Genomic DNA, 20,522 nt, shown 5'->3' with positions numbered 1-20,522 from the left:
AGGCCTTCACACTATTGTCTGTGTCCTTGGGTTATGCATATATGCATATAAGTTCTTTGCTTAATTTCTTCCTCCCACCCATTCATCCTCCCCCTTCCCTCTGAGATTCCACAGTCTGTTCAGTTTCTTTCTTTCTTTCCTTCCTCCCTCCCTTCCTCCCTCCCTCCCTCCCTCCCTGCCTCCCTCCCTTCCTTTTTTTGTTAATCCTCACATGAAGATATTTCCCCATTGATTTTTAGGGAGAGTGGAAGAGAGAGGGAAAGACAGAGAGAAACATCAATGTGAGAGAAACACATCAATTGGTTGCCTCCTGCATGCACCCCAACCAGGGCCCGAGCTGGGAGGAGTCTGTAACCGAGGTATGTGCCCTTGACCAGAATCAAACCCAGGACCCTTTGGTCCGCAGGCCAATGCTCTATCCACTGAGCAAAACTGGCTAGGGCTCTGTTTCTTTTTTTTATTGTTGATATTATTATAAACTAGTGGCCCGATGCACGAAATTCGTGCGGGGGGGGGGGAGGGGGTGTCCCTCAGCCCGGTCTGCACCCTCTCCAATCTGGGACCCCTTGGGGGATGTCTGACTGCCGATTTAGGCCCAATCCCTGTGGGAGTGGGCCTAAACCGGCAGTCGGACATCCCTCTCGCAATCCGGGACTGCTGGCTCCTAACCACTCACCTGCCTGCCTGCCTGATTGCCCCTAACCGCTTCTGCCTGCTGGCCTGCTCGCCCCCACCTGCCCTCCCCACCAGCCTGCTTGCCCCCAACTGCCCCCTGCCGGCCTGCTCATCCCCAACTACTCCCCCGCTGGCCTGATCACCCCCAACTGGACCCCCTGCTTCCCTGATCACCCCCAGCGGCCCCCCCACTGGCGTGATCACCCACAACTGCCATCCCTTCCTGGCCTGATCACCCACAAGTGCCCTCTCCTCTTGGCCCCTAACTGCCTTTACCTTGGCCCCGCCACCATGGCTTTATCCAGGAGAATGTCCTGAAGGTCTCCTGGAAGGACTCCCAGTCTAATTAGCATATTACCCTTTTATTAGTATAGATAGAGGCCTGGTGCACAGGTGGCGGCCAGTTGGTTTGCCCTGAAGGGTGTCCCGGATCAGGGTGGGGGTTCCCTTGGGGGGCGGGGCGGCCTGGGAGAGGGGCCTGTGGTTGTTTGCAGGCCAGCCACACCCCCATTGGGGTGGGGGTTCCCACTGGGGATGGTGCTGGCCTGGGTGAGGGGCTGGGGCAGTTTGCAGGCCAGCCACGCCCCCATGGGGTGAGGGTCCCTGCTAGGGTGCCTGGCCAGACTGGGTGTGGGGCTGATGGCTGTTTGCAGGCTGGCCACGCCCCCCAGCAGGGACCCTCACCCCATGGGGGCATGGCCAGCCTGGGTAAGGGGCTGAGGGCCATTTTCAGGCTGGCCACACCCCCCAGCGGGGACCCTCACCCTGATGGTGGCATGGCCAGCCTGGGTGAGGGGCTGAGGGCCATTTGCTGGCCCCTCCCTCGGCAGCTGGCCCAGGCAACCCAAGCCTCCCATGTGCTCAGGCCGGCTCCATGGCCGCTGCCTACAGGCCCCTCCTTCGGCGGCCAGCCCAGGTGGGTGGGAAGCTTGGCTTCCTCTGTTGCCGGGGGCGACCCAAGCTTCCCGTTCACTCCAGCTGGCTCCGTGGCCGCTTCCATCTTTGTCCTGCTAATTTGCATATTTCCTCCTGATTGGCTGTGAGCATCGCGGAGTGACTGTCAATTACCATATTTCTCTCTTATTAGTATAGGTGTCTCCCATTTTCTTCCCCTTTTCCCCCCTCTACCCAGCCCTCCTTCTTCACATTGTTGTTTGTGTCCATGGGCTATGCATATATGCACATATGTTCTTTGGTTAATTTCTTCCCACCTCCCTTCCCTCTTAGATGTGTCAGGGTGTTCCATGCTTTTGATATCTGTGTTGTTAACATACATGTGGTTAGTTTATGAAAATTTATGTACTCGAGATTTTGAACTTTTTTGTATTTTATGCTTCCATTAAAATTAAAAAAACAAAACAAAAACCTGAGTATTAGTGAAACAATTTGGGAAAACTAAGTGATCAACTGTGTGGTACTGACCTGAAGTTTGTACAAGGGCATGCAGAAAGAGGAATATCAGGGTTAACTGGAGTAGTTGAAGAAGTGTTGTGGTATGAAGTCCTTGAAAGGTAGATGGGGTCCATACAGTTAAAATGGAGGGAGAAGGGAATACCAGGTAAGATGTCTGGAGGATGGAAGACAGGATTTAATTGAGATTGAAATGCTATATATATATATATATATATATATATATATATATAGTAAGATTATAAAGTAGTTTTCCTTTATTTTGGTTTTAGTATTTTTAAAATTAAAGTATAGTTGGTAAAGGAGTTTTTCTTTCATGCTAACAGTACTTTATTGAGGTTTAATTTATGTAGAATAATTTGTACAATAATTATACAATTCTTAAGTGTACAGTCTGATGAATTTTAATATATCTGTATAATCTTGTTACCACCACACAGATCAAGTTATAGAAATTTCTATCACCCTCAAAAGTTCTCTTGGTCTCTTTCCAGTTAATAGTCATTCTGACCCCCAGGAAAAACCACTATTCTGACTTCTATTGCTATAGATTATTTTCAGCTTTTCTTGAACTTTGTGTAAATGGAATCATACAGTATGTACTGTTTTATATCTGCCTTCTTTTGCTTAACATAAATAGTTTTGAGATTCATTCACTTTGTTATATTTTTATGATTATTTGACCTTTTTGCCATATTTATTTTATAAAAGTCCTCCAGGAGACTTTAAAAGTTACGAGTTGTTCTACAATAATAATAATAATATTAAGTACATTATATACATCTTACTTGATCCATATTGGTTTTTGAATTAAAAATCTCTAATACATGACACCCTAAATGTCATTTATCTAGTTTCACAGATCCTTAATGTGTTTAACATATATTTTTTTAAATGTTAGAAGATCACCTTTGTTTGGTTCTACTGTCCTTATTATACTTAGGGGCAGATTATTCATTGAAATAGGGATCCTTCTTTCAAAATGTGAACCTGTAGTTAATATGTTCACACTGAATAAAGTTACTCCCCTTATCAATGTAGACCTGGCTGGAGAAACTTACTTAATTCAGCAATATATTATTCATCTTAAAATTTAGCTCAGTGGGAGAAATCTTCTCTCTAGGAGAATATACTAGTATCTGTTCCTACTGAAATGGTGGTATGTGTGCCTTGGTCCAATTGGTTAATCTCAAATAAGCTGTAAAGTCTAAGAAAGAATTATGTCTTTCTATTTATCTATTTTTAAAAAATGTTTTTATTGATTTTAGAGAGGGGGTGGGGGGAGAGAGAAACATCAATTGTCTGGCTGCCTCTTGCATGCCCCCTGCTGGGGATTGAGCCTGAAACTCAGGCATGTGCCCTGACCAGGAATTGAACCAGTGATCTCTTGGTGCATGGGTTGATGCTCAATCACTGGGCCACACTGGCCAGGCTGTTTATCTCTTTTTTTTTTTTTTAAATATATTTTATTGATTTTTTACAGAGAGGAAGGAAGAGGGATAGATAGTCAGAAACATCGATGAGAGAGAAACATCGATCAGCTGCCTCTTGCACACCTCCTACTGGGGATGTGCCCGCAACCAAGTTACATGCCCTTGACCGGAATCGAACCTGGGACCTTTCAGTCCGCAGGCTGACACTCTATCCACTGAGCCAAACCGGTTTTGGCTGTTTATCTCTTTTGATGGAGGTTTAATACAATGCAGTAGGTGGTAAGCTGACTAAATTAAATATTGCTATGACCTAGCCTTAGTTTTCTTTATTTGTAAAATAGGGATGATAAAGTACTTTAATACTAAACTACTGTTAAGAAAATAATTGTATTAACACAGTTTTATTAATTAAGGTAAACTAATACTATAAAGTTCTTACACTTAAGGAAATGATGACTTACATTTGAGAAGATGCCTGTCACTGTGTAAGTGCTAATCAGATGTTGTATTGCAATTCAACCCTCATCTGTGTGCTTTTTTTCTATTTGTAATTATAGGCTAAAATTCTGCGGTTACTAGCCACTGTTTATTTGGATTGGGATGACAGAGAATATTATGATAAGGCTCTCAGTGCTGTAAACCTAGCAAACAAGGTATGAGGTTTTTATTTTTGAATATTAGATTGATTAATTTTTAAAGCTTTGATTCACATTTTGAAATCCAGTTTAGACACTTGCTTTAGTATCCTTAGGATTTTTTAAACAACAGATTATAACAATCTTTTTTTACAGCACAGAAAGGAAAAATAAAATATACCCCATTGACAGCAAATATTTTTGAAAAAGTATTCTTTTGTATGAAACAGAAAGGCTTCTGTCTCTGTTTTGAGTTTTTAGGATAAAGAAGGAAATGATAAGATAGGCAGGTGATGGAATTTAGTTTAAAAACCAACACCCTGAGAGTGAAGGCAGGCAAGGAAGAAAGAAAGGAGGAAATGGCAGTTGAGTAAGCCAACCCACAGTGTGGGCCACCGCTGTGCATCCAGTTAAATACAGTATTTCATTTATGCATTCAACAAGTAAATTTTGAGTACCTCCTGTGTCCTGAGCTGAGTGTTGGGGGGGATTGATAAGGAAAATCAGTCTTGGTGGTAGGGGGGCAATGAGTGCTTAACCACATCTATTGCAGAGGATTGTTGGAGCAGCACCAAAGTTTGTGGGGAGTGGGCAAAGACTTCCTGGATGCGTTCTGACAATGACTTAGAGTGGATGGAGGTGGGCAGGCTGCCCATTTGGTGTTCCAGGCAGAGGGAACAGCATGTGCAAGAGAGATCATCACAGGAAATCAGGGCATTGAGACAAGTTCCCTTAAAGTCACCAAAGTTTATTCAGACAAGAAAAATCAAAAGCAGAGTACACAGATATAAAGTGAGTAAATTGGACTAGCAAGACCATTAAACAGTAGTCTGCCAGTCCCTTCCCGTGGGAAAGAGAAGGCACTGGCAGTCTTTATATAGAGAGGCTATAGGAGAAGCAGAAAGCCTGAGGAGCTGCTGTGGACAAGCTCAGCTTCCTTGCTGGCATGGTCCTTTTGGAGAGGAGAGACTCTAGACTTGGCCAACTGGGTCTTGCAGTCATGGGGGTGGGGGTATGGTCTCTACCTTGCATGGAATCCTTTACAGGAGGCTTTGGCACCTGCTGTGCCCTCTGCCTGGAATTCTCATCCCCTGAGTCTGCACGATCCTCATTCTCTCCCCACTGCCCTCACCCTTCAGAATGCAGTTCTGGCCACACTTCCTCAGGGATGTCTCTTCTGACCAATACCCACCCTGAAATACATCAATTCATGGATGGTCTATGCACCAGATTTCCACCTTGTGATTTTATATCTATTTGTATGGATTTAAAAAAAAGAGTATCTCTCCTGGTAGACTGTAAGCTCTATGAAGGCAGCAACCAAGGCTGGTTTTGCCCATTCCTACATCCCCAATACCTAGCATTGTGCCTGGCACATAATAGGAGCTCAATAAATATTAACAGCTAGACCATATCAGACAATATTAACCATCTGGGACCTATAGAATGCCAATTTCATATGATTTGTCCTAATATTAATTGAATGAAGGAATGAATTTGAGTTTTTCTGAATACTATCTACTGTAGCATGGGGTCAGTACAAGGAGGGCCCACCTTGGGCCTGTTCAAAGGGCAGGTTTTTCCTGAAATTATAAAGAGCTGAGTATTTGGTTCCTGGTCATGGTTTAGACTTGAGCAGCGCTTCTCACACTTCCATGTGCAATGGGAGCCCATAGGGATCTTGTTAATGTGCAGATTCTGACTCAGTAGGTCTAGAGTGGGGCCTGAGATTCTACATTTGTAGCAGGCCCCCGGGTGATGCCTATTGGAAGGCAGCCAGAGGGAGGGAGGCCAAAACGCAGACTTCTAGCTGGTACGTGAAGGTCCTCTGTGCCTCTTTAAGGAGCTCCCACCAAGGTTCCTTCCTCTTTTCTTTCTCAGCCAATATGAAATTCAGAAAATCATTTGCAAAGAGATGGGACTTAGGTCATTTCCATAGTATCTGGAAAAAAAGTTGAGCAGCTGTCACATATAAATAAAAACTTTCCAAATCACTGAAACTTAGTCCTCCATGTTCCCCAAGCTATTTTTCTTTTCATTGTTATTGGTGGAAATGTTTCAAATTAATGTTATTAAACACTATCTTGCCTTCTTCAATAGAGTAAATTGGACAGAATCTGAAAACAAAAAACCAGTGGTTGGTTTTCTTTCAGCTCATGCTCATATGTGCTTGCATTACATACATACATATGTACTCACATGCATATATACCTATATACTCCTCGACAAGAAACATTGATAGTCAAGCTGATGACCATTTAAAAAGATATTCAATTAGGATCAATATGTTTTATTTAATAAAGGAATTAAATATACTGATACATTTTAGAAAGAGTTTTATTCAACAAGATTGAAGTATGAAAATGTACTGAATTTCCCAAACACACCATGTACTTGAATTTACATTTTCGTGAACTTTATGTCATGTAGATGGTGTTATTTAATGCTGAAAAACTTTTTTAATATAAAAGTTTTTAAATTTTAAAAATATTATTAGACATTAAAATTTTCAAAAGTTTTTTTTTTAATTTGCTAAGATTCAAGTTTGAGTAAAAAACAGGGACCAAGAGAACTGAGATTTTATATTGGCTATATTATATGCCTTCTTGCTAGCATGTCTCTTTGTACCCTGGATGCAGAATTTGCAGTTTTCTTTTCTTTTTTAAATATATTTTTATTGATTTCAGAGAGGAAGGGAGAGGGAGAGAGAGATAGAAACATCAATGGTGAGAGGGAATCATTGATCAGTTGCCTCCTGCATGCCCCCAAGTGGGGATCGAGCAGGCAACACAGACATGTGCCCTTGACCAGAATCGAACCTCGGACCTTTCAGTCCGCAGGCCGACGCTCTATCCACTGTGCCAAACTGACTAGGGCAGAAGTTGCAGTTTTCATAGTGACAATTGTTCACCTGCATTGCTCCTAACATATCACGTAATAAACTTTTTAGCATTTTTTTCCTCCAGTATAGTCATGCACTGCTGAATGACAGGGATACATTCTGAGAAATAGATAGGTAGTTTCATCATACTAACTTCATAGAGTGCGCTTCCACAAATCTAGATGGTACAGCCTACTACACACCTAGGCTATATGGTACAGCCTATTGCTCCTAGGCTACAAACCTGTACAGCCTGTTACTGTACTGAATACTGTAGGCAACACATGGTAAATATTTGTATATCTAAAGATAGAGAAGGTATAGTAAAATACAGTATAAAGGTATAAAATGTATACCTGCATGGGGTACTCAGTAGGACTGGAAATTGCTCTGTGTGAGTCAGTGAGTGAGTGGTGAGTGAATATGAAGGCCTAGGACATTACGCCACTATAGACTTAAAAACACTGTACACTTACTAGTAGGTTACACTAAATTTATAAAACAATTCAAGATTAAGTAAGTCCAAGATAAAGTGATACCATCAAAAGATGTAGTAAACATGAGATGTGTAAGGCTGCCAACAGAACAATACTATTTTACAGCAAACTTTTTTATAAGTAGAAAGAGTACACTCTAAAACAATGGTAAACAGTATAATTAATATATAAACCAGTAACATAGTCACATATCATTATCAAGAATTATGTACCATACATAATTGTATTTGTAGCACAGTAGGTTGTTTAGACCAGCATCACCACAAACATGTGAGGAATGCATTGCACTATGATCTTAAGAAGGCTGCAATAAGAATTTTCAAATTTATTATAATCTTACTAGAGGCACGGTGCACGAAATTCGTACAATGGGGGGTGGTGGTGTCCCTCAGCCCAGCTTGCACCCTCTCCAATCTGGAACACCTTGGGGAATGTTGAACTGCCGGTTTAGTCCTTCTCACAATTTGGGACTGCTGGCTCCTAACCATTTGCCTGCCTGCCTGCCTGATTGCCCCTAACTGCTTCTGTCTGCCAGCCCGATCGCCCCTTAACCACTCCCCTGCCGGCCTGATTGACGCCTAACCACTCCCCTGCCAGCGTGATTGATGCCTAACTGCTCCCCTGCTGGCCTGATCGCCCCCAACTGCTCTCCCCTGCTGGCCTGTTCGCCCCCAACTGCCCTCCCCTGCTGGCTTGTGGTGGCCATCTTGTGGCAGCCATCTTCTGATGACGTGGGGGTGGCCATCTTGTGACAATATGTGGGTGGCCATCTTGTGATGGCACAAGGGCCACCTAGGCTTTTATTAGTATAGATGGGATCACCATTGTATATGGGGCTCCCTCATTGACTGAAACATCGTTACGTAGTGCATGACTGTATAGGATAAGGTATTGCATATATGTGTCGTATCTCTTCAGTCTTCTATATTCTGCAACATTTCCACAGGTTTTCCTTGACATTTTAGAAGAATGCAGTAGCTCCCCACACTGTTTTAACAAAAAGTTCTTCATTTGAGTTTTATCTGATGCTTCCTCCTGATTGGATTCAGTTTATGCATTCCTGACTGGAATACTACATGAGTGATATTGTGCCCCTTCCAAAGGCATCACATTTGGAGGCACATAATGTCCACTGGTGATATTAAGATTGATCATCTGGTCAAATGTGTTGCCCAGTTTCTACACTGCTTATTTCCTATTTTTTCCTTTGTAACTAATAAACAATTGGTGGGGAGACTTAAAAATAATGCACCTACCCTGCTTATCATTAAAATTTCTTTTTAGAGTTAGTCTTCTTACCTCAACCAATCTTACTTGTGATGGTTGCCAAATGATTGTTTTTTATTTTGCCAACAAAACTATTTCTAGATACTGAAAGAGCTCTATATAATTTTCATGTCTCACAGTTCATATAATTCCCCTTTTGATTTTTTTTAACCATTTAAAAATGTAAAACCATCTCCGTGCACGGGCCATATAAAAACAAATGATGAGCCCTAGCTGGTGTGGCTCAGTTGGTTGGGCATCGTCCAATACATCAGGAGGTTGCTGGTTGGATTACTGGCCAAATGATTGTGTTTTTAAAAAAATATATATATTTTTATTGATTTAGAGAGGAAGGGAGAAAGAGAGATAGAAATTTCAGTGATGAGAGAGAATCATTGATCGGCTGTCTCCCACACGCCCCACACTGGGGATTGAACCTACAATGTGGGCATGTGCCCTGATCAGGAATTGAACTGTGACCACTGGTTCATAGGTCGATGCTTAACCACTGAGTTATGCCAGCCAGGCCAAATGATTGTGTTTTTTTTTTTTTTTTAATTTAACACTCTATCCATGTTTGCCAGTTGGCACTCAGCATTCTACTACAAGCAAGAGCTCTCCCTGCTCTGATTTATTTAACATTTATATATTCCCTTATTTATTAACAGTATGGATTTGTGTATTATTTTTTCACTGCTTTATAATTCATTACTCTTTTAAATTTTATTTTTCAATTATAGTTTACAGTCAACATTATTGTTTTATTTTTATTTCTTAAATATTTATTTATTGTTTAAAGTATGTCCCATTTTTCTCCCCATTTACCCCCTCCGCCCCCAACCGCCCCCCTACCCCAGGCCCTCATCTCCCCATGGTCTATGTCCATGGGCCATGCATATATTCGTACAAGGTCCTTGGTTGATTACCTCCCACAAACCACATTCCCCCATCTTCCCTCTGAGATTCCTCACTCTGTTCCATGCTTCCATATCTCTGGATCCACTCTGTTCATCAGTTTATTTTGTTACTTAGATTCTACATATGAATGAAATCATATGATACTTATCTTCCTCTGACTAACTTATTTGACTTACCATGTTACTCTCCAGGTTCCTCCATGCCGTCTCAAAGGGTAAGAGATTCTTCTTTTTTACAGCAGCATAGTATTCCATTGTGTAGATGTACCACAGCTTTTTTATCACTCATCTACTGATGGTCACTTGGGCTGTATCCAGATCTTAACTATTGTAAATGGTGCTGCTATGACTGGTGTTTCAGGTTTCTTAGGATATACTTCTAGAAGTGGGATCCCTGGGTCAAATAGCAGTCCCATATTTAATTTTTTTAGGAACCTCCATGCTGCATGAGTCTGTATTCACAACAGAAGTGTACTAGGGTTCCCTGTTCTCCACATCCTCACCAGCACTTGTCATTTGTTGATGGTAGCCATTCTGACAGGTGTGGGGTGATACCGCATTATTTTAATTTGCATCCCTCTGATATCAGTGACTTGGAACAATTTTTCATATGTCTCTTTGTCATCTGTATGTCCACTTTGGAGAAGTGTCTCTTTAGGTCCTTTGCCGATTTTTAAATTGCATTGTTTGTCTTCCTTTTGTTAAGTTGTATGAATTTCTTATATATTTTGTACATTAACCCTTTATCAGATGTGTCACTGCCAAATATGTTCTCACATACAGTGAACTCTCTTTACGTTTTGTTGATGGTTTCTGCTGTGCAGAAGCTTTTTATTTTGATGTAGTCCCATTTGTTTATTTTCTCCTTAGTTTCCTTTAACCTAGGACAGTGGTTGGCAAACTCATTAGTCAACAGAGCGGCAAACTGTGGTGTGGCTCGCGAGCCACGGTTTTCCGACCACTGCCCTGGGAGATGTATCCGTAAACATATTCCTATAAGAAATGTCTGAGATTTTGCTGCCTATGGTTTCTTCTAGGATTTTTATGGTTTCACAACTTACATTTAAGTCTTTTATCCATTTTGAGTTTATTCTTGTGTATGGTATAAGTTGTGTATGGTCCAGTTTCATTTTTTTGCAAGTATCTGTCCAATATTCCCAACACCATTTATTGAAGGGACTGCCTTGACTCCATTGTATGCTATTGCCTCCTTTGTCAAATATTAATTGTAGTGGCTTGGGTCGATTTCTGGGTTCTCTGTTCTGTTCCATTGATCTATATGCCTTTCTTATGGCAGTACCAGGCTGTTTTGATTACAGTGCCTTTGTAGTATAATTTGATATTTGGTATTGTGATTACTCCAACTGTATTTTTCTTTCTTAATATTGCTGTAACTATTCAGGGTCTTTTTTGATTCCTTATAAATTTTTGGAGTATTTATTCTAGGTTTGTGAAATATGTTGTTGGTATTTTATAGGGATTGCGTTGAATCTGTAGATTGTCTTGAGTAGTATGGGCATTTTAATGATGTTGATTCTATCAATCCATGTACAAGGTATATTCTTCCACTTGTTCATATCTTCTTTTATCTGTTTTTTCAACTTCCTGTAGTTTTCCAAGTACAGGTCTTTTACCTCCTTGGTTAAGTTTATTCCTAAGTAACTTATTATTTTTTTCCCCAATGGTAAATAGGATTGTTTGTTTAGTTTCACTTTCTGAGAATTCATTATTGGTGTATAAAAAAGCCATCGATTTTTGGGTGTTGATTTTGTATCCTGCTGCATTGCCAAATTCATTTATTAAATCTAGTCGTTTTTTGGTGGAGTCCTTAGTGTTATCCATGTACAATATCACCTCCTTTCCAATTTGGATGCCTTTTATGTTTTCTTCTTGTGTGATTGCTGTGGCTAGGACTTCCAGTACTATGTTGAATAAGAGTGGTGAAAGCGGACATCCCTGTCTTGTTCCTGTTCTTAGGGTAAAGGGTTTTAGTTTTTGCCCATTGAGTATGATGTTGACTGTAGGTTTGCCATATATGGCCTTTATCATGTTGAGCTATGCTCCCTCTATTCCCACTTTGCTCAGAGTTTTTATCAAAAATGACTGTTGGGTTTTGTTGAATGCTTTCACTGTGTCTGTTGATATCATCATATGATTTTTGTTTTTCAGTTTGTTTATGTGATGTATCACTGTTATTGATTTGTGAATATTGTATCAACCTTGCCTCCCTGGAATAAATCCCACTTGATCATGGTGTATGATCTTTTTAATATATTGCTGGAACAGATTTACTAATATTTTGTTGAGCATTTTAGCATCTATGTTCATTAATGATATTTACCTGTAATTCTCTTTCTTTGTAGTGTTTTTATCTGGTTTTGGAATCTTATATAATAAAGAGGTAATATGCAAATTGACCACCACTCCAACACACAAGATGGCGGCCCCCATGTGGACACAAGATGGCCACCACAAGATGGCCAGCAGGGGAGGGCAGTTGGGAGGGACAGGCCTGCAAGGGAGGGCAGTTGGAGGCGATCAAGCCTGCAGGGGAGGGCAGTTAGGGGTGACCAAGCTGGCAGGGGAGGGCAGTTGCGGGGGACCCAGGCCTGCAGGGGAGAGCAGTTGGGGTGGACCAGGCCTGCAGGGGAGGGCAGTTAGGGGTGACCAGGCCTGCAGTGGAGGGCAGTTAGGGGTGACCAGGCCTGCAGGGGAGGGCAGTTAAAGGTGACCAGGCCTGCAGGGGAGGGCAGTTAGGGGAGACCAGGCTGGCAGGGGAGGGCAGTTAGGGGCAATCGGGCTGGCAGGGGAGCAGATAGGTGTCGATCAGGCTGGCAGGGGAGTGGTTAGGGGGTGATCAGGCTGGCAGGCAGAAGCGGTTAGGGGCAATCAGGAATGCAGGCAGGCGAGCAGTTGGGAGCCAGCAGTCCTGGATTGTGAGAGGGATGTCCTAGATTGGAGAGGGTGAAGGCTGGGCTGAAGGACACCACCCCCCCTGTTCATGAATTTTGTGTACTGGGCCTCTAGTTAGGATAATATTGGCCTCATAAAAAGAGCTTGGAAGATGTTATTCTTCTTTGAATGTTTGATAAAACTCTCCTGTGAAGGCAACCAGACCCGGGCTTTTGTTTGCTGGGAGTATTTTGATTACTGCTTCTATTTCCTCCGCTATTATTGGCCTATGCAGGTTTTCTGACTCTTCCTGATTCAGTTTTGGGATGTAGTATTTTTCTAGGAATTTGTCCATTTCATCCACATTGTCCAGCATCTTATCATGTGGTTGTTCATAATATTTTCTTACAACCCTAGGTATTTCTGTAGTGACAGTGGTTACTTCTCCAGGTTCATTTCTGATTTTATTTATTTGGGTCCTCTCTTTTTGTTTCTTGATGAGTCTGGCTAACGTTTCATCAATTTTGTTTATCTTTTCAAAGAACCAGCTCTTGGTTTCATTGTTTTTTGTTTTGTTTTGTTTTGTTTTGTTTTAGTTTCTATGTCATTTATTTTTGCTCTCATCTTTTATTTTCTTGTTTTTCTTTATTGCTTAAGGCATTACATATGTCTCCTTATCACCCCAATCCCCCCAACCCCCCCACTCATGCCCTCACCGCCCTGTTGTCTGTGTCCATTGGTTAGGCTTATATGCACGAATACAAGTCCTGTGGTTGATCTCTCTCCCTTACCCCCACCCTTCCCTATCTTTCCTCTGAGGTTTGATGGTCTGATCAATGCTTCTCTGTCTCTGGATGTGTTTTTGTTCATCAGTTTATGTTGTTCATTATAATCCACAAATGAGTGAGATCATGTGATATTTATCTTTCTCTGACTGGCTTATTTCGCTTAGCATAATGCTCGCCAGTTCCATCCATGCTGTTGCAAATGGTAAGAATTCCTTCTTTTTTACTGCAGCATAGTATTCCATTGTGTAGATGTACCACAGTTTTTTAATCCACTCATCTGCTGATGGGCACTTAGGCTGTTTCCAAATCTTAGCTATGGTAAATTGTGCTGCTATGAATATAGGGGCGCATATATCCTTTTTGATTGTTGTTTCTAATTTCTTAGGATATATTCCTAGAAGTGGGATCACTGGGTCAAATTGGAGTTGCATTTTTAGTTTTTTGAGGAAACTCCATACTGTTCTCCACAGTGGCTGCACCAGTCTGCATTCCTACCAGCAGTGCACGAGGGTTCCTTTTTCCACATCCTCGCCAGCACTTGTCATTTCTTGATTTGTTGATGATAGCCATTCTGACAGGTGTGAGATGATATCTCATTGACATTTTGATTTGCATCTCTCAGATAATTAGTGACTTTGAGCATGTTTTCATATGTCTCTTGGCCTTCCTTCTGTCTTCTTTCGAAAAGTATCTATTTAGGTCCGCTGCCCATTTTTTGATTGGGTTGTTTATCTTTCTTTTGTTAAGTTTTATGAGTTCCCTGTAAACGTTGGAGATTAAACACTTAGGGGTGATAACATTGGCAAATATGTTCTCCCATGCAGTGGACTTTCTTGTTGTTTTGTTGATGTGTGTTTTTTTCCTGTACAAAAGCTTTTTATTTTGAGGTAGTCCCATTTGCTTATTTTCTCTTTAGTTTCCATTGCCCTTGGAGCTGTATCGTTGAAGAAATTGCTCTGGCATATGTTTGAGATTTTGCTGCCTCTGAATTCCTCTAGTATTTTTATGGTTTCCTGTCTTACGTTTAAGTCCTTGATCCATTTTGAGTTTACTTGTGTATGGTTTAAGTTGGTGGTCTCGTTTCATTTTTTTTGCATGTTTCTGTCCAATTTTCCCAACACCATTTAGTGAAGAGACTGTCTTGACTCCATTGTATGCTCTTGCCTCCTTTGTCAGATATTAATTGATCATAGTGGTTTGGGTCTATTTCTGGGTACTCTATTCTATTCCTTTGGTCTATATGTCTGTTCTTGTGCCAGTACCAGGCAGTTTTGAGAACAATGACTTTGTAATACAGATTTATATCTGGTATTGAGATCCACCTACTTTGTTCTTCTTTCTCAGGATTGCTGCAGCTATTCGGGGTTGTTTTTTATTCCAGATTAATTTTTGGAGAGTTCTTTCTAGGTCTGTGAAACATGCCGTTGGTATTTTAATGGGGATTGCACTGAATCTATAGATTGCTTTGGGTAGTATGGACATTTTAATGATGTTGATTCTACCAGTCCATGAACACAGTATGTTCTTCCATGTTTTTATGTCTTCCTCTATCTCTTTTTTCAGTGTCCTGTAGTTTTCCGCATATAGGTCTTTTACCTCCTTAGTTAAGTTTATTCCTAGGTATCTTAATTTTTTTGGTGTGAAGGTAAATGGAATTGTTTTTTAAGCCTGTCTTTCTGTAAGTTCACTATTGGTATATAGAAATGCCATAGATTTTTTGGCGTTAATTTTGTATCCTGCTACTTTGCCGAATTCATTTATTATGTCTACTAATTTTTTGATGGTGTCTTTAGGGTGTTCTATGTACAGTATCATGTCATCTACAAATAAAGACAGTTTTACTTCTTCTTTTCCAATTTGGATGCATTTATTTCTTCTTCTTGTCTGATCGCAATGGCTAGTACTTCCAGGACTATGTCAAACAGGAGTGGTGAAAGTGGGCATCCCTGTCTTGTTCTTGTTCTTAGGGGAAATGGTTTTAGTTTTTGCCCATTGAGTATGATGTTGGCTGTGGTTTTCATATATGTCTTTTATTATGTTGAAGTATGATCGTTCTATTCCCACCTTGCTGAGAGTTTTTACGAAGAAAGGGTGTTGGATTTTGTCAAATGCTTTTTCTGCATTAATGGATATGATTGTGATTTTTATCTCTCAATTTGTTTATGTGATATATCACGTTTATTGATTTGAGGATATTGTACCATCCTAGCATCCCCGGAATAAATCCTACTTGTTCATGTTGTATGATCTTTCTGATGTAATTCAGCATCCGGTTTGCTGGAATTTTGTTGAAGATTTTTTTTTTTTTTTTTGGCTTCTATGTTCATGAGGGATATTGGCCTGTAATTCTCTTTCATTGTGTTGTCTTTATCTGGTTTTGATATTAGGGTAATGCTGGCTTCATAGAATGAGTTTGGAAGTGTTCCTTCCTCTTGAACTTTTTGGAATAGTCTGAGGAGGATAGGTTTTAGTTCTTCCTTGTATGTTTGATCAAACTCCCCTGTGAAGCCGTCTGCTCCGGGCTTTTGTTTGCTGGAAGCTTTTTGATGACTGCTTCAGTTTCTTCCATAGTTATTTGCCTATTGAGATTTTTAGAATCTTCCTTATTGAGTTTTGGAAGGTTGTATTTTTCTAGGAATATGTCCATTTCCTCCAGGTTGTCTAATTTGTTGGAATAGAGTTGTTCATAATATTTTTTAACAATCCTTTGTATTTCTGTGGGGTCTGTTGTTATTTCTCCTCTTTCATTTCTGATTTTGTTTATTTGGGTCCGCTCTCTTTGCTTTTGATGAGCCTGGCTAGATGTTCATCAATCTTGTTTATCCTTTCAAAGAGCCAGCTCTTGGTTTCATTGCTCTTTTTTATTTTTTTTGTCTCTATGACATTTATTTCTGCTGTAATCTTTATTATCTCCTTCTTTCTGCTCACTCTGGGCTTTTCTTGTTGCTCTCTTTAATTCTTTCAGTTGTAGCATTAGATGATTTACTACCATTTTTTCTTGTTTTTTGAGGTAGGCCTGTAGAGCTATAAACTTCTGTCTTAGTACTGCTTTCATTGTGTCCCATAGATTTTGGATTGTTGTGTTTTCATTGTCATTTGTTTCCAGGATGTGTTTAATTTCTTTAATCTCTTTGGTAACCCAATCATTGATTAATAGCATGCTTTGAGCTTCCAAGTGTTTGAGTTTTTTCATTTTTTTTATTGTAGTTTATTTCTAATATTATGCTATTGTGGTCTGAGAAGATGCTTGATATGATTTCAATTATCTTGAATTTGGGGAGACTTTCTTGTGACCCAATATGTGGTCTATCTTTGAAAATGTCCCATGAGCACTTGAGAAGAATATATATTCTGTGGGTTTGGGGTTAAATATTCTGAAGATGTCAATTAAGTCCATCTGCTCTAGTGAGTCATTTAGGATTGCTGTTTCTTTGCTGATTTTTTGTCTAGAGGATTTATCCAGTGATGTCAGTGGTGTATTAAATTCCCCTACTGTATTGTTGTCAATCTCTCCCTTGATATCTTCTAGGAGTTTTGTGTTTTTTTTTATGTATTTGGGTGCTCCTGTATTGGGTTCATGTATGTTTATTAGGATTATATCCTCTGGTTGTATCTATCCCTTTAGTATTATGTTGTGGCCTTCCTTATCTCTTTTTATGTCCTTCACTTTGAGGTCTATTTTGTCAGATATAAGTATTGCTACCCCAGCTTTTTTTTTTTTTCATTTCCATTGTCTGAAAGATATTTTTCCATCCCTTCACTTTCAGTCTGTGTGAGTCCCTTGTTCTAGGTGGGTCTCTTTTAGACAGCCTATATATGGGTCATGTTTTTTATCCATTCAGCCACTCGATGTCTTTTGATTGGAGCATTTAGTCTGTTTACGTTTAAAGTTATTATTGATAGGTATTTGTTTGTAGCCATTTTATTTTTTGTGCCTGTGTTTCTTCTTTCCTTTTTATTTCTTCTTTTTACACCAGTCCCTTTAACATTTCTTGCACTGCTGGCTTGATAGTGATAAACTCCCTTGGTTGTATTTTTTTTTTTTTTGTCTGTGAAACTCCTTACTTCCCCTTCCATTTTTGAATGATAGCCTTGCTGCATAGAGTATTCTTGGATTCAGTCCCTTGCTTTGCATCACTTTGTAAATTTCTTTTCATTCTTTTCTGGCATGATGTGTGTCTGTTGAGAAATCATTTGATAATCTAATGGGAAATCCTGTGTACGTAACTTTCTGTCTCTCTCTTGCAGCCTTTGGGATTCTCTCTTTGTCCTGAACATTTGCCATTGTAATTATGAAGTGTCTTGGTGTGGTTCCTTTTGGGTTCATCTTGTTTGGGACTCTGTGCTTGTGTGACTTTTTTCTCCCCTACATCAGGGAAGTTTTCTGATATTATTTCTTCAAATAGGTTTCTAACCCGTGTTCCGCTTCTTGTCATTCTGTCACCCCTATTATTCGTATTTTGCTTTTTTTCATGTTTTCTCAAAGCTCCGTTAGGCTCTCCTCCTGTCTTTTAATTTTTTTCTTCAATTGTAATTCAGTGTGGGTGTGTTTTGTTTCCCTGTCTTCTAATTCACTAAATCGGTCCTCGCTTCTCCTAGTCTACTGTTGAAACTTTCCATGATGTTTTTTATTACAGCTATATCACTCTTTATTTCTTCTTGATTCTTATATAAGTTGTTGATTTTTTTCATCAATCCAGTTTATGAACTCTATGACCCTTATTCTGAATTCTTTTTCTGACATATTGCATGCTGCAGTTTCATTTACCTGCTTTTCTGGAGTTTTCTCCATTTCTTTCCTTTGAGGGTTTCTTTGTCTACCCATTTTTGTTCTCACCAAAGGATCTAGGTGTCCATTCGTTCTGCTCTAGTCTTTATTATTTCATTCCTTCCACGTATTCTGGGCTTTTCTTGTTGTTCTCTTTCTAGACCTTTAAGTTGTGGGTTTAAATAATTTAATGTTGATTTTTCTTGTTTTTTTTGAGTTAGGCCTGTGTTGCTATGAATCTCCCTCTCAGGACTACTTTTGCTGTGTGCAGGAAGCCACCCACTGCTGATACTATCATGAGAGTGTACCAAGGAATGCAGAAGGCTGATGGACCTTGGTTGTTAGCAGGGCTAATACCAAGCACCATTGTTCGTTTTGATATAGTGACAGCTCGAAGCAATTTCCTGATCTAATAGCCTCAAATTAAATGTTTACTGAACCTTACTGATCTTTATTGATCTTATAGATGGTCTGTTTGCTACCTGTTTGGCATGCTTTACTGAGGGCAAGACGTGTATCTAAATTTGAATAAAAAGCAACAAGGCCGGTTTTCAGTGTGCTTCTCCAAGAGAGAGGTTTCTACCTACCCCCCATGCCTTCTAAATTCGTATTTCTTGTATAGTATTTTCATTTGTGCATCAGCCCCTCCTTCACATCCTGAACCCTAGCCATGCAGGTTGCAGCAGCTGTGTCCCAGAGATTTTGGGTTGTTGTGTGTATATTTTCCTTTGTTTCCAGGAAGTTTTTTATTTCTTCCTTGATCTCGTTGGTAACCCAGTCATCTTTTATATATTTAGGTCCCCCGGTATTGGGAGCATATATGTTTACCATGGTTATATCCTCTTGTTGGTCAATTCCTTTAGTATTATGTAGTGACCTTTGTTGTCTTTTGTGGTGGCCTTCATTTTGAAGTCTATTTTGTCGGATATAAGTATTGCTATTCCAGATTTTTTTCTTTTCAATTTGCATGGAAAGTTTTCTTCACTCCCTTCACACTCATCATGTGTGTTTTTTTTATTCTGAGGTGAGTGTTTTGTACACAGCATATAGTTGGGCATGTGTTTGTATGTATTCAGCTATGCTATGCCTTTTGATTCGATCATTTAAGCCATTTACATTTAGGGTTATTATTGATAGGTACTTATTTATTGCCATTTTAATTCTGTATGCCTAGATTTCACTCTGTTTTTATTCTTCTCATTACAGCTGTCCCTTTAGCATTTCTTGTAATGCTGGCTTGGTGGTGATGTACCCCTTTAGCCTTTTTTTTGTGTGTCTGGGAAGCTCCTTATTTGACATCTATTTTGAATGTTAGCCTTGCTGGTTATAGTAATCTTGGTTTCAGATCTTTGTTTTCCATTATGTTTTGTATTTCATGCCATTCCCTTCTGGACCATAGAGTTTCTGATGAGAAATCTGGTGTCAGCCTTATGGGAGCTCCTTTGTAGGTAACAGTTTGCTTTTCTCTTGCTGCCTTTAAGATTCTCTCTTTGTCTTTAATTTTTGGCAGTTTAATTATGATGTGTCTGTTTGTGGGCCTGTTTGGGTTCTTCCTGCTTGCAGTTCTCTATTCCTCCTGAACTTGTGTGACATTTTCCTTCACAATGTTAGGGAAGTTTTCTTCCATTATTTCTTTAAACACATTCTGTATTCCTTTCTCCCTTTCTGCCTCTTCTGGTACACCTGCTATTCTAATATTGTTATGTTTCACATTGTCCCACAGCTCCCTTAATTTGTCCTTCTGTTTTTTAATTGTTTTTTTTTGTTTTGTTTTGTTTTTTTGTTTTTGTCTTTTTGAGTGATTTTTTTTAACCCTGACTTCTAATTCACTGATTTGATCCTCAGCTTCCCCTAATCTGCTGTGTATTCCTTCCAATGTGTTCTTTATTTGTGCTATGTCATTCTTTATTTCTGTTTTCATAGTTATTATATACTTTCTCATGCTCTTGAGCATCTTTACCATCATTTTTCTGAACTTTATATCAGATAAACTTCTTATCTCTGCTTCATTTATCTCTTCTTCTGGATAATTCTCTTGTTCTTTCATTTGTGGGTTGTTGTGGGTTTTTTTGTCTCCTCATTTTAGCTGCATATTTGGGTTCGTGACTATGTATCATGTAGATCTGCTGTGCCTCTCAATCTTTGGTTCAGGACAGTGTAAAATGCTGTATCTGACTAATTAGATCAGGGAAAGACTCAAAGCTTCCAGAGACTGCCTCTGTATACAGACTGATTGGGTTTTGTCTTGAATTGCCCTCTGGCAATCGCCCACGGTGTGGCAAGAGTTTTTTCAACAGTGCGAGGCAATTGCTTCTGCCTGGAAGCTAATTGTTATTCTCACGCTCTACATGGGCCTGAGC

General features: G+C 40.0%; 1 protein-coding gene across 1 annotated transcript in view; it reads left to right on the top strand.

Moving 5' to 3' along the window:
* The window catches only part of TEX11 (testis expressed 11), a gene marked incomplete at both ends in the record, with an annotated part of 517,390 nt that overhangs the window by 204,362 nt on the left and 292,506 nt on the right, over positions 1–20,522 (top strand). Inside the window, one exon of the mRNA XM_080652805.1 lies at positions 4,076–4,171. Within this exon, the coding sequence (XP_080508931.1) occupies positions 4,076–4,171 (96 nt within the window). The remainder of the gene's footprint in view (positions 1–4,075; positions 4,172–20,522) is intronic.

The sequence above is a fragment of the Plecotus auritus genome, assembly GCF_963455305.1.
Source record: "Plecotus auritus genome assembly, chromosome: X".
NCBI classification, from domain to species: Eukaryota; Metazoa; Chordata; class Mammalia; order Chiroptera; family Vespertilionidae; genus Plecotus; species Plecotus auritus.
The sequence above is the reverse complement of the archived record's forward strand: the minus strand, read 5'-3'. Positions and strand labels throughout refer to the sequence as shown.